The 14,573-nt window shown below is 42.6% G+C and overlaps 1 protein-coding gene and 1 long non-coding RNA gene across 4 annotated transcripts in view; one reads left to right on the top strand and one right to left on the bottom strand.

Moving 5' to 3' along the window:
- The window catches only part of SLC24A3 (solute carrier family 24 member 3), a 102,753-nt gene extending 96,548 nt beyond the window's left edge, over positions 1–6,205 (top strand). For both annotated transcript variants that reach the window (XM_032443439.1, XM_032443440.1), the window contains exon 17: positions 679–6,205. In XM_032443439.1, the coding sequence (XP_032299330.1) occupies positions 679–828 (150 nt within the window). In that variant the 3' untranslated portion in view covers positions 829–6,205. The remainder of the gene's footprint in view (positions 1–678) is intronic.
- Positions 6,206–7,018: 813 nt separating this feature from the next.
- Positions 7,019–14,495, bottom strand: LOC116653132. Of its 2 annotated transcripts, XR_004306511.1 has the most exons (3): positions 14,015–14,495; positions 13,677–13,928; positions 7,019–12,225 (listed from the first exon to the last, which is right to left on the bottom strand). It is a non-coding gene; the product is annotated as an uncharacterized LOC116653132 (long non-coding RNA). The 2 variants fall into 2 exon arrangements; XR_004306510.1 differs by having other exon boundaries at positions 13,677–14,495.
- Between the last annotated feature and the right edge of the window lie 78 nt (positions 14,496–14,573).

Genomic DNA, 14,573 nt, shown 5'->3' with positions numbered 1-14,573 from the left:
ATGCTGCACAGTTTGCTGTGCAAGAACCTGCCAAGATACAACATGGGCCAGAACAAATCATACTGGGATGTGCCAATGTTTCTATTGAAAGCAGTGGCTCCTGTTCCCTGACCTGTCCAAATCCATCATGAATATAGACTAGGAAAAACAAAGAGAATAGGATTAATATATCCTTGTGTCATCTGCCAACTCCTGAGACCAGCTGCTATGGCAGGGTGTACTCCATGCAGCACACCAGCACAGTTCTCCTGCACAAAAGACTTGAACTGCAGGAGGTTTGTGTTGGAGCAAACTAAGCAAATTCAGGCACAGCCTTAGCCAGTTCAGCTCCAGACTGAGAGACACAGAGGTACTGGCAGTGTTATAAATAAACAGAGAGGAATACAGCACTTCTGATTGAATTAGCAAAGTGAAATTCATTGCAGACACTTAAGGCCACTGGGCCAGCAGTCGAGGGGATGGCAAGTCAATATGGCTCCAAGCTCTGTGAGGGAGATGCTCAGATTTACTTTACCAGTGGGCTTTAGCTCACTTGTTGCAGTCCCTACCTTACAATTGCTTCCATTTGATTGTATTTGGCATGGGCACAGTCATTTTCATGCTCCTGTAATTGACAAAGGATTTACCACTGTATTCAAACTGATCCTGCTGTGGTGGCTTACTCTATGTTTACTGTAGGTTTTCGGCGTGCACATGAACAAATGGAAACTGGATAAGAAGCTAGGGTGCGTGTGCCTTTCCCTGTATGGCATCTTCCTGTGTTTCTCCATCATGACAGAATTCAATGTTTTCACTTTCGTGAACTTGCCCATGTGCAGAGATCACTAACGCACGCTGCGGACTGTCAGGAGGAACGTCCTTCTTACCTGTGCAATACAAACCACGGCTGGCATCTCCTGAATGCGGTGCACCTCCAAGTCGTGAAGTATATCCTGTCCATAGGACCTGTGGCCCCATCTCGGTTTACCCTCTCCCCGACCCTCACAACCTGGAAGAATCCTGCATCGATGTGAAGATGAATTTGTTTTTCAACATTCATGTGATTTCTTAGCTCAGTTTTTGAACAGTGACTGGTCTCTAGATGAACTGGCTGCTAACTGGCATCAAGCCAGGCAAAACTGGTCTGCTACAATTCCTTTTTTAAGTTATTTGATGGAAGACTAATCTAATTTATGACTTAAGACTATTGCTACAATGCAGAAGAGGGTACATCGTACGGGGGCTGATTTTTGAGGAGAATTCTGGGATGTTTTTGATTGTGGGGTTTTATTTTTTCGTTGTTGCTGTTGGTTTTGGTTGTGGTTTTTTATTGCCTGAGATCAACATCCTGTGTTGCAGCTTCTCCTTCTGAGCTCTGGGTCTCCTGTAATGATCCAAAAGTCACAGGGCGGTGTAATATGGGAATTCAATTCAAGGTACTCAGCGTACGAGTGGATTTACTGCTTATTAAAAGAAGACTGTCAAGGCAACAGACAGTGACTGCACCATAAATAATGAATCCTGTACATGTGTGATGAAGAATGGAAGGTAAACGTGGATTTAAAGGATAAACACCGCTACCGTTTTACTACTAATGTCAGTGTTTTATTAATAGGGTGTTTGTGTTATTTCCAAGCAATAGTTTGATTGCCAGCCCAAGGAGGGCTACCAAGGAGATGTGCTGTTTTTCAGTCATCTACACCTGGAAACGGAAGGTCAGAACTTTATTTGCTTCATCAGATTTCTTGTAGTTTCGGGGGGATTCTGTAGTTCACTTCTTCTTTGTTCTGAGGACATCAGTATATGTCAAAACTTTTCTAAATGAGTTACAGACACTGGTTTCTTTAAAAGGAAAGAGGCATATTTTGCACAGACATAGATACTGAAGTCATTGTTTGCCACTCTTTAAAGAATACACTGGACCTGGCCAGATATTTGTCTTTTTCTTAAACAGTTGAACTTCTCTGATGGCAGATCATGTGGATTCATCACACCTCCTCTGGGAGGGAAGAAGATGGAGAGAGAGAGATGGCACTTTTAAAATGTGTAATATCTACAACGCAGACTCGCTCACAGATCTTAAGTTATTGTGAAGATTTAGCTATTCATTGTTCCAATATCCCTGCTAGATTTTGTATAATTCTATATTAATACACAGGCAGATTCGACCCCATCAGGAACACTGTCACACCTACATTTGTTTGTGTTGTTACTGTGGATTCTTGCCAGCGCTGGCTGTTGTATTTACTTTAAGCACTGATCACTTCTGATTCTTTTTTTTCCCCGTTCTTGTATATGTTCTACTACAAGTGTGTTAATATAATACCAGCTAGATGAATGTTTTTGTCTATGGTACAAGCAATGGCAAATATTGGTAATAAAGGCATAGCAAACCCGAGGATTAAAAAAACAAACAAAACACAAAACAAAACCATAGAATCCTCCTAAATCTTAGCAGGAAAAAAACAAGCCACCACAAACTAAACGAAGAAAAAAAGTCCTATGCACAAAGATAAAACCAATTATTAGTTTGTTTTCACTCCTGGATGTTTGTTTTTGCTTACTTTTCTTTGGACAAAAATGATGTATATCGAAGTATTGATACCCTGTGGCTTCCATTCAGCTCCACACCTCTTTTACTTTCTTGGTTATGTTGAATGTGTGGATCCTTTGGCAGCCATTGCACTTTGCCCATTGGAGAAGTCCATCGGAAAAAGCCATGACCTGCTGGCCACGGCAAATAAAGCATGTTTGTGGATCCCTGGCAAGAAGATGGGTGGGCCCAGGGTCAGAGAACAGAGCCATTGGCATGCCTGTGTTATTATTTATTCTGGGAAGTAGCTGTCTTGCTACCTGTTGAGCCATGCAGCCTGTTGTTGGTGCAGTCCTCTCGTCACTGTGCCCATGTTAGGAAGCCTGTTGAACCTTCTTGTTGCTTTTCTTTCATTTATCTTTTTTCTTTTTTTTGTGTGGTCATTTCTTTCCTTCTTTGTTAATGAGATTAATAATAACCTCTAAAATGCCTAAAATACTTCCTGGAATCAAATGATGTTAGTACCAATGTGGCACGTTTCAATAAAATCCACCCCACGAATACGTAGCTATCCTCCTTGTAGCAAGATGCAGTTGTTTGGAAGCAGAGTGTTTTCCTTGCTGGCAGAAGGAACAACAGATTTGGGGGAAAACAAAACAAAAGTTCCACGTCAGGGCCTACGGGGCCTATTATTACTTCTATTTTGAGTATTTATACTGCTGCTCCAATGGAGCCAGTTGGATCTATTTCTACGAAATAGCTGTTACCTATCCCACGGCACAAAAACCGCATGAGTATTTTTTTAGGAGCCTTTTCCTACTGGTGTGCATTAAATACTGTAACGTATCATAGCTTTGCGTTGAGCGTGAAACCTGACTTTTGTTTAGAAGCTCGTGCATTGTGCAGGAATATGCTGCGAGCCGTTGTTTGCAGAATCAGAAGGTCTCTTGAACTGCCAGTATCTGTGCCATGTACGACGTGGTAAGCACTTCCTATGCTGATAGTTCCAGTGAGATGTGCTTATGATTTGCAATCAGATCAACCAGCGCTGACCTGGTTTGGAACAGAAAAGACCAACTGAATGTTTTTGTCTCCAAAAAGGAGAGCCTGACAAGTTTGTTAGCTTGAGGAAAAGTCCCCAAAGCAAAAAACTTAAGTTTTTTTTAGCATCCACCCAGAACTCAGACAGTTCTACTGGGATGCAGGGTGTGTTAATAGCTTTTACTGATGGAGCCAAGGGGCTGTTTCCCTCCCCAGCTGCAGGCTGTGTGGGGAAGGCTGCCGCTAGGCCTTGCCTTCATGCTGAGAAAGGCTACAGGCCCACAGCGGCACAGAGCACCACAGTGACTGCCCACATGGGGCAGGGAGGTTATGGGGTGCCCGGCAGCAGTGCCGTGGGCTTGGGGCACTGGGCTTAGCTGTGGTTCGGAACACAGCAGTGATTTGGATTCACTTTTTGCTCTTAAGAAAGCAAGGGTCAGCTTTAAGCTTGAGGCCACTCTGGTCTTGGGACCTGTCAAGTGGTTTTGGTCCCATTCCTGGTGGTTTCAGGCAATCCTTAATGAATGTTTTGAAGGGAGATGAAAGAGCTTTCTCCTCAGCTTGCTCCAACCCAATTGCATCTCAGCTGTCTTTTGTCCCTACCAAAGCTGATTTGTTATCATTTATTTTCTTTATTGACACACTGCACTTTCTGGTAGGTTGTTACTGCTGTACGAACACTGATCTGACGTGTGTGCATGAGAAGGGGTTGTCAATGATGTTACTGGTGTTTCATTTTGGGTTGTTTTTTTTTCCCCCTCTGTGTTTACACTCGCCTGCCTTGTTTTTAGGTTCCTGTCCACAGCTACGCCATTGAAATTAATTAGCATGCTTTGGATTTGTGTTGTTTGTGCCTGTGAGAATGAACACCCATCCTTAACATACAGATGCATGACTGGCTTACTGTTTTACTTTAAATCAAGAACGAACAATCTAGTTTTAGAGTGGCAACATTCAGCATTATATGGAGGGTAACATTGACTATCCTGCTGTCAGACGAGCAATTTTGGTGTGATTGTTCCAAATAACCATATTAATGCTTATAACACACAATGTAGACTGAATATTGTTGGATAGCTTTTGAGAGAAAGGTCACTTTCTGCTGACTGGCAAGTGTTTCTTATTTACGTGTTTTTGGAAAGCCCTAATACCTTTATACACAAGACCTCAGCCACTTTTCTTCCAATCAGAGAAGTGAGCATCCCAAGTATAATGCAAGCCTTAAAGTAAGACTGAGTGAAAACTGACCTCTACTGAAAGCAGCAACAAAACTCCAGTGATTTATTTCAGGGTCAATCTACATATTCACAGCAGTAAGTCCTGAAAAGGGCTGTTGTTCTGTGTCTTTGTAAAGATGAATGAACTCTTTATTTTCTGTTCGGAATAGGTGAATGAATACCTATTAATGGATTGACACCTCTAAGATTTATGTGAATATTCTGTTCATAGCAAGCCCTTAATGGCCTCACATTGGAAGCATATTTTGTAGGTGCATCTGCTTCCACCCAACCTGCTCTGACTTGTTGGACTGAATCTCCAGAATCCATATCAGGTGTGGGCAAATCCATGTCATATGGACAAGTATTCACAGGAAAGCAATCAGGGAAGATAATAGCAATTTCTTTCATTGCACACCAGTAGATAAAATTTGGTTTTAAAATCTATTGTTTACCACCCTGAATTAGCTTGAGATCGTGGCTCGGTGTGTTACCAAGATTGTTTTTCTCCTAAACCAAGTCAGCACCATATCAGACACTGTGGAGATAATTAACCCTGTCCCATCTGAAACCAGGACAGAAACTAGGGCAGAAGCATCTAATTTCAGGGAAGCCTCTTAGAAAGCACAACTTGTGTAAAGCTCCAGATTTTGTAATGTATTTATATAGCTAAATTTATCATGGTATATTTTAGGTAATTTTACTTTTTTCTAATAGCCTTGCAGAACTAGTTTTAATAGGTTCTGGGGCCTGTATGGGTTCCACACCGAAAGAATCTGACAGAAATCCTGTCAATGTCATCTTCATTTCATCAGGTAGAGTTTAAGTGGTGCCAGAAATCGGCGTAGGAATTTTATATCAGCAGTTTCACATCACCTTTTTCTTGCCAGTCGCAGGAAACAAAGTGTAATGGTGCATGCCTGAACCTATGAGGACAGTGGTAGCTGATTATGGATTAATTCAGATACTGAGCTTTTGAGGTTTGAGGTTTTCCATCAGCACGTCTGGCAGATAAGGCAGGCAGCTTGGCTTCCCAGCAAAGTAATTCCCACTGCTGGATGTTTCGTTGATCTCATCTCATGCTATAATGAAAGCAGGAGCCTGCCGGTACCCCCCCTTTGTCTCTGAAATACCAGAGCCCTGCTTAACTTGAAGCTTGTGCAGAAGTCTGTGTATTGAAAGATAAGCACGCGCTGAAGTGTTTTAATGCAAAGTTCATTTTAATGAATCCAACTCTTTGGCATCACCATTAAGCACTCAGCAAAAGCAGCACTTACTCAGAGCAAAGGCTCTCATCAGGAGCAGCTGCAGCAAAATGTTCCTGTTTGAAGAGGTGGGTGAAATTGTGTGTGATTAATGAGTAGATAAGTCTGATGAGGAGGACCTGTATCAAACGTGCCATGGGTTAAAATAAAGAAGGTGACTTTGAAAAGTCTGTAAAGCTTTTATGAGCTGCTCACTGGCAGGCTAATACTGAGAAGAATTTTCTTACTGATGCAGTTTAGGAAAATAGATTTGGGGGCACAAAGACAGTGGTTGCCACCAGGACCTTCAAACAGAATTGTGTGTACATGTGTGTGTGAGGATATTGTATATCTTCAGTGCCATCATTACTTACTTGCCTGTAAATATGCTGTGTATTCACTCTGTCTGCTGCAAAAATGAATGAAATGGATACAGCCCTGTTTGATTTTTGTTATGCAGTGACACTCATCCTGCAATAAACATAACTGATCTGAGTAGATGGTTCTATGTAGTTCTCTCTGAAAGTAATGCTTCCTATTTATTCCCATTGAAACTATAACAGATGCAAAGAGCACGATAACACTGTTTGATAGAGCACATTCTCAGCTACAAAATGCTGTCATTCAATGACACACCTTGGTTTCATCCACACTTCCATGCCAGACACTGCTCTGTCAGGCTGCCCCTCTGCTGTCGTCTGTCACACGGCAACAAAATGTAGTGGGATATTGGTGGGAAGGTTCAACCTCTACTGCCATCCCACCAACGTCCACCTCTGACATCATGGGACAGCATAATGAAACAGGAGGCATTACTTTCAGAGCAAGCCTCATAGATATGGCCTGAGTGTGTTTTATGGAGCCAAACTATACTGTTTTTATTAAGAGAATCAGTCAGAAGTTTATATAATTTTTATTGGTGGATTTTGGGCTTCATTTTTAATTTATAACTATAGATTTCTATTCAAGTAGCCAATATATATATGTACTATATCTACTATGTCTACCATTGTTAAAATGAAGCCCTGTGGATGCTGTCTGCCATTTCTGTGGGAATAAAGCCCTATCATGGCAACTGCTAAGATGCTAAATGATACTCATCCATATCTATTTGCAAATAGAAGAGGTGGTGATGAATTTCGAGTCATTTCCGTGTTGTATTAGCAAGGTATTGCTAATGGTATACAGCAGTTGTACATCTATCGTTCAGCAGGTCAGAAGCAGAATGGCATACAGCCGTGCATTCAGATTTATTACCAGCTGGAATTATTTCTGAATGTAAGGATAGGTTTAAAAAGTAATTTAAAAGAAGAGATACTGAGGAGGTCAGGAAATTCTGCACTGAGCTATTTATGCATTTTATTTATTGATTAGGGTTGTTCGGTAGGGGTTGTGCCTCTGATTCAATAATGTGTTTCTCTGTGTTGGCAAAATTAGTAAAAATTAGTCAAATTAGTAAAAATCCAACGTCAATCCTCACCTCGAGCTAAAGCAAGGATCCCCCTCTTGAAATCCTCCAGGCAGATGAGCGCACCTCTCAAAATGTGATACAGCTGTATTTCTGCTGTGCTGTTTTGATTTCAGGTAGGTCAGTTGACCTCAATCGCAGAAGAATATATCATGTATCATTGCCTTCCACGTGAATTACAGTAGGGCTCAGTGCTGGGAAATAAAAGAGCAATGGTGGGGTCATTTTTGGTGGTATCTCCTAACGACTTGTGGATGTCTTAGAGTAGAAAACAACTAGAAGATAAAGGCCAACTGCATGACGTATTGCAAAGTCTTTCATAAATATTCATGTCATTGTCAAGATTAAATGAAATGAACTTCCACATGTAGTCAAGGATGAGTCTGGGTTCCTCCTGTATTTTCAGGACGAATTCCTTTCAGTAACTCTTACGGATGAGTCAAAATGTCATGAGTGTAACATATCTTTATTTCACCTTTGTATTATGAAATTACACTGTGCTTAGGACACATGAGCAAGTACAGAACTTGAGCTACTGCTGACTACAGTGAATTCTTGACAGAAGCCAAAGCAAGGAGTTTGTGGAATTACTTAGTTCTTAAGGGCTTTTCCACATGCACAGCAAGCAGAGGACACAAAGCATGAATCTCTATTTATACAGCGCAAGTGTGGAGCAAGTGTGAACAAGAGCGCTATGGCATCACAGAAAGCTGGTTACTGTTTAGTGGGGATACTGGCAAGCTCTGCAGAGGTTCATAGGTAGAATCATTAAGGTTGGAAGAGACCACTGAGCTCATCTAGTCCAACCATCAGCCCACCAAGGCTGCACTTATGTGGGGCTTAGTGTGAATACTATCTATCTTAACAACTCCTGTCCTCCTGATGAAAGGCATTTCTTCCCAGTAAGAAACCCTTTTATCAGGGCGAAGGGCAGATACAGGAGGAATATAAAGTCCCTTGCTCAGTACTTACCCTCACTTCATGAGTGTGCATTTTATCTTTTCCTTTAATGCTTAGGTGAACTTGTCAGTAAGAGTCTACGTGCCTGAGAGAGGGAACAAATTTTGCTTCTTTTTCCCTTGAGGAATAGTTTCATTTCATTACCTCTCCTTGTAAAGTTGGGAGTCATTACCAGGCCCCTAATGAAGATAGTATTTGCAAAAGACCATCAAAGGAATAATAAATTATTCTCACATCGAATGTTTGGAGACTGAAACCAAAGCAGGAAGATGTTTCTGGCTATTTTTTGTTTGGTTTGGGATTTTGTTGTTGTTATTGTTTTCTGGTTTGTTTGGCTGGTTTTTTACTGCTGTCTGCCAAAGTTGTGTGTTGCCTGGAATCCCCGGGTGCAGTTTGGCAGTGGTTTGGTGTTAGTGTGGCTACCAGAGCAGGAAGACAGGCCTGGTGCTTCTCCTCAGTCCATGGGTTGGCGGAGGGGGAGGTTGGACATTCGAGATCCAATAGTTGCTTGGGACTCTTAAGGAAAACTTATCACTGTACCATGATTGAAGTCTTAGACATCTGAATGCAATCCCTACACAGGCTTGTACAAACTGTGATGAAACCATGCCCATGTTGTTGAATTGCATGCATAATGTGTCTTCTACTTTATGGTGTGGTCAGGCTGCAGGAGGCACAGCAAAACAAGTGAGTAAAACAAGCACCTTCTGTTCGACTCGGGATCAAACAGCATTTCCTGAGTGCAAAGACTGCGTAGTCCATAAGGAAGAAAATGTAGATGGAACCAAGCACAAATGCACGTAATGCATCACATTCATTGACAGCCAGCTGGGAAAAAAGTAATCAGTGGCTTACGGTAATACGATTCTATTCAAAATAGCTTTTAATGAAGTCAGCTTAGAAATGTTAAAATGGCGGAGCCACAGACAAAATATTTGTTACCTTCTGAAATAAGTTACAATGGTTTTGTCATACTTGTACAAGTATTATAAGGTCAGTCTTTCTGTATGTTTGTTTTACAGCTTGTTGTAGAATAGTATTTTATGCATAGCTGTTCCACTTGCCTGTGTAAGTTACAAATTCAACAGAAATTAAAGCATGCATTTTTCTCTGTTTGCTGGTAACCTATGAGATTAGAAACTTGTATTTCTGTGTTTTTAATGTGTTATACTATAAACAGAATTCACAGCACTATTGTCTATGGAATATCAAAACGTTTTCTTAGAATGAATTACTTTAAATGTTCTGTCATTTGATTTAATAACGTGTCAGACATCTACACTAAGACAATATAATGTTTATCAATAAAAATATCCTCTCTTTGTACTAAGTTAACACTTCAGGACGTGCTTGGACATAGGCATGGCACACCCCTGTGGGTCACAATACCAGCCATTTGTTCACTTCTGTTATAGCTGTGAGAATCCTTTGTACCACTCTTTCAACATGAGCACTGAGCTGGAGAGGGAGTGAATGAAGAAGGAAAGAGAGTGGTTTTATACCTTGTATTTCCTCTGCTGCTTGATGTCCTTTTGCTCTAAAGCTGCATGCACCACAGTTGCTCCTATAGATGCTGGTTGGCTCACGTGGACTGCACATCTCAGAGTCCCATATAGAAACACAAAGGGAATTGAATTTGCTATTAGATAATGAGCCAAATTCTGCTCTTTTACAACAGCAAAGTTGAAAAAGTTAATTTTTTCTAGACATAGGGTAGCATGAGTTAATTGCTGCTCTCCCAGCTGGAAGCATTCCATGCCTATGACTGTTTAGCAATGGACAGCTGTGTTACAAGCTCTAGTCCTCTGAAGTCCTTCCTGAAGTAATATTTTCAACAATGCTTGGAATAATATTGAGGAGGTGCTATGTAAGAGCTTCTGATGCAGCCAGTTTCCATCAGAGAAAGCTGCAGAGCACCTGTGGAGGGGGCTGGTTAGAAGGGATACCTCTAGAGCAGTAAAATACTTGGGCCATCTTGATGCTCTGTGCCAGCAGGCCGAGTTTCCCTGTGAAATCTGAGCCTGTGCTGACAGGATTCTCACTGTTTCTGCCTAACCTGATAAGGAGGCTGGGATCCTTTACCCAACCTCCATCCCTTTCCCTTAGCTGCCTAGTGAGACTTCCCACCTGAGGCTTCTCCCTGTTCTCAAATGAGATGCCTGGGCTTGCAACCCACACCCTAGAAAGTAAGTGCTTAATGGTTAGGGCGTTCAGTGCCCAAATCCTTTACTAGCAGCCTTGAAACTGCAGCTCCTGACCCTGGGAGGTCAGCACACACAGGAACTCCCTGAAGCACAAACAAGACATACAGCTATGCCTCACAAAGGGAAATACACAAAGGACTAGGGACAAACTGCAGGTATGTTTTTTTGTGTGTTTGCTTTTCCTCCACGCTGTAATGGTAATCAGACCTCTTAACACAGCTGAGCATCTGCTCGCTTCCCCTCCAGCTGTTTGAAGTGGGCTGCAGCTCATAGCAAGAGAGGAGGCACATCTTCAACTTCTGGCTGCCAGGAATAAACAGCACTTTATAAGCGGTGTGAGCCGTCTTTGCGGTGCCAAGCAAATTACTAGAGAAGAGTAGGATGGGATAAACAAAAACAATTAACTAATACAGCCTGGGGACAGCAGGTGCAATGAAACCACTTCAAACCGGAGCGGTTGCTTACTGTAATTGCTCACACAAGAAGATTTCGCAAGGGAGCCTTTAAAGACCGAATTAATAAAAACTGTGGTGTAATTAATGTATCAGCTGCAGTGGGAATGTCTGAAGTAACACTTTAAAATGAACTCTGCTGTTGTTTTTGTGTGTGTGAACTTAACACCCTTCTGCCTGAAATTTGCCTTGACTGCAATGAGACCTTCTTTTACCTTCTCTAATGCTGCAGACTGGTACCATCTAGGACTTGCAGACTTACAAATACCACCAGGAATGGTACTGAATCTTAGTGACAGAGCTTGCTGGATTGGATATTAATAACCAGTTCATCACGTATGTGTTAGGACTACTGGGATTTGCTCATTTTCAATAACCCGCTTCCAATTTTCCAGAGTATGCTCTCTGTCATATACTAATGAATAGTTTTGTCTCAGTGGGAAAATAATGAGTTTCTATATACCTCCTGTCCTCTGTAAATCCACTTAATAGCTTTCATCTGTGTGACATAGCTGGGATTATCGACGGTCTCTAATCTTCAGCTACTCAAGGACTGTGCTGTGGCTGTAATTACAGCATCGATGCACTTGGACAGATTAAAGTATTAAATCTAGAAGGCCAGATCTTGGCATCCTTACTCACAAAGCTACTTACTCATGTTACTCCACTCTTGTCTACCATTAGACTATGGATGTGATTTAACTGCAGATGGCTTAAGCCCTGGGCTAGCTGCAGCTCTGCCCTTGCTCCTGGCATCACTGCTCTCTCCAGGCAGAAAAGTAAGCTCCAGATCTAAGTAGGTATCAATCTGCTTAACTTGATGGAGAGGTCTATGGCTAGAACTGCTTAGGAACTTGATCTTGTATGTATTACGTTTTAGGTATAATCCAATCTAACTGCTTCCTACCATATGACTTCAGGACTTTCTGAGGAATGGTGACAGTATTTGGTGGTACTTTAACTGTGTTAAATCTCTGTATTAGATTCTCTTACTTTTCACAGATGAACTTACCCACTCACCCAGATGAGAATGAGGGCTTTAACTCCAGTCAGCCTGAGGACATCCTTCAAACGCTAGGGCTGTACCCCAGCTTCTGCAGCAGGCAGCTTTTACAAGCAACTCCAATCTGAAGAGAAAATATTTGGCTATAATTTCAGAGTACATAGGGAAACTGGTAATACTTCCACTAATAGTGGACAGTGGATAATAGTGGATAATAAAGACAAGAACTTTCAACACAGCTTTGGGCCATTCTTTTCCCACCTCAAATAATGGTGCTCCAGTTGCTATCCAAGCAAAGGGAAGGCCCGATTCTCTTCCAGACTTGCAGCGGTCTGGCTGCCAAGAAATGATAAAACAAATGCCTGCTGCCACCTGAGAACAGCATTGCCTACAGGCACTAAAAAGTATGCACGTAGGCATGCTGTAGCAGTGCAAGTCTCAGGAAGCAATAGGTTAATAGTGGTAATTAAGAAGCTGAAATTAAATGAATGCATTTTTGTTGGGGCTAGTTAAGCTGTGAACTGATATAACATCATAACATCTTGCATAAGCAACACAAAACAAGTTGATCACAGTTCTCCCCAGTGATGTTTTCTATTAAATGGATATTGTAGGCATCACTTCTCATTGCAACTGGAAAGCTGAAACATGGCTGACTTTACTGAGCAAACAATTTTATGGCCAGACTATAAACACTGGTTTCCCCCACCCCCATCCCCCCCTTTTTTCTTCTCCAGTAGTGTTATAGAGATGAAGGTATGAATCTCAGTCACTACCTTCTTGCAAGTTAGGGCAGTCTCAGAAGAAGGACTGGAAATACCAGTATCCATTTCTGGTTGACAGTGAGAGTGTGTTCCCATTTGCCAGCACCTCTATCACCATAATGAAGGTCGAGACTAGTTTTCTCTATAGCTAGTGAGCACTTCAAAACTGATGTCCAAATTAGAAACAGCTCAAGTTGCAATATTTCAGCAGCGTGTCTGCAACAGTCTCAGCAGTTCAGAGTTCAGGTAGAGCAAGGAGACAGTCACCCAGACACAGATCCTCTTCCCTCCTACTCACGTGGTGTCTAGGCAACAGTAGTGTGATTAGAATATGGCTCTGACTTCCCATATTCCTTGTGATTAATCACAGCTAGTGTCTGGCAGCCACTGTCTCTCTCGATATCCTTGCTTTTGTGTCACTCTGGCTTGAGCTGTAGAGTGAGGAGTAATTTTTGGCACACATAGTGGGAGTGAGCCTTCATTGGCAGCCAGAGGCTCATTACATCCCTTCCCTGCTCCCTGATCCAACAGGGCTGCTGGCAGGGCCAGGTGTGGAGCCTTGGCACTTCCCAACACAGGATAAGAGAGGGTTGCCTGCATCAGTCCTCCCAGAGGGCACAACACGTGCAGTGTGGGTGGTGGGGGCTTTCTGGTCCACACACTCTTTAAAAGCTGTTGTGTCAAAGTGCTCCCAAGTCTCTGCACTGTTGCACGCTTTATCTGAATACCTGGGTTTTCAACCCACTTAAATAGAAGGTAAAAAGTAAGCGTTACTGAGTTGGAAGTGCAGTTATGCAGTATTTGTGCTTACTCATTTCCTGGCTGCCAGGGAGAAGCTTGAAGACAAACTGGCTGTTGGATGTCTTGTCAGAACTCCATGATGGAAATTTGTCTTGATGCGGGGGAGTGTTGAAAAGCTGTTGGCCAGATCTCCCTTAATGGGATAATGCTCAGAGATGAACTGGAATGCACGGTGCCATCAAGTAATAACTAAGTCATTTCCTCCCATGGACATAGTGACCAGCAATCATAAACAACTCAATTCCAGTTCTTTGCTGTCAACCTTAAAGAAGACAAAAAGGAGTGAGGAATCAAAGAGTGGCTCTGCCATGAGTGCAAGAAATAGGAGGTGTCAAAACCAAATCATACCAGCAAGCTACCAAAACCTTGCAGGGATGAGTGGTGCAGCAGGAAGGCTAAGCACTGCTTCTTGTTCAGACTCGTCAGCTCCTTGAGGGCACCGAACCAATGCTTGGAGCCTTCAGCTTGCACGTTGGTTCTGCTAGAGCAGAGGTGTTTCAGTAGCTCTTGGGATGGCTCGCACAAGGTAGATCAGCTTTTGTAACCAGGATTGCTTCAGCTGTCTCCAGTTCACCCCACAGCCAACCTGAACCTCCCCTGGCACAACGTGAGGCCATCCCCTCTCGTCCCATGGCTGTTCCCTGGGGGCAGAGGCCGACCCCACCTCACACAGCCTCCTGTCAGGTGGCTGCACAGAGCCATGATGTCTCCCCTGAGCCTCCTCTCCCCCACACTGCACAGCCTCTGCAACATGGCTGCTGGCACTTCAACCGCTGCTCCATTTATGGAGAACGCAGCTGCCTAATTGGAATGGAAACCTCGCTCTCCTCGTTTTGTTACCGAAACAATCCCAACGACTCCAATGGTTCTATGAGGTACAGAGCCTAGAATGGCAACGGGCATCGCA

Source organism: Coturnix japonica, chromosome 3, assembly GCF_001577835.2.
Source record: "Coturnix japonica isolate 7356 chromosome 3, Coturnix japonica 2.1, whole genome shotgun sequence".
Classification (NCBI taxonomy): Eukaryota; Metazoa; Chordata; class Aves; order Galliformes; family Phasianidae; genus Coturnix; species Coturnix japonica.
The sequence above is the reverse complement of the archived record's forward strand: the minus strand, read 5'-3'. Positions and strand labels throughout refer to the sequence as shown.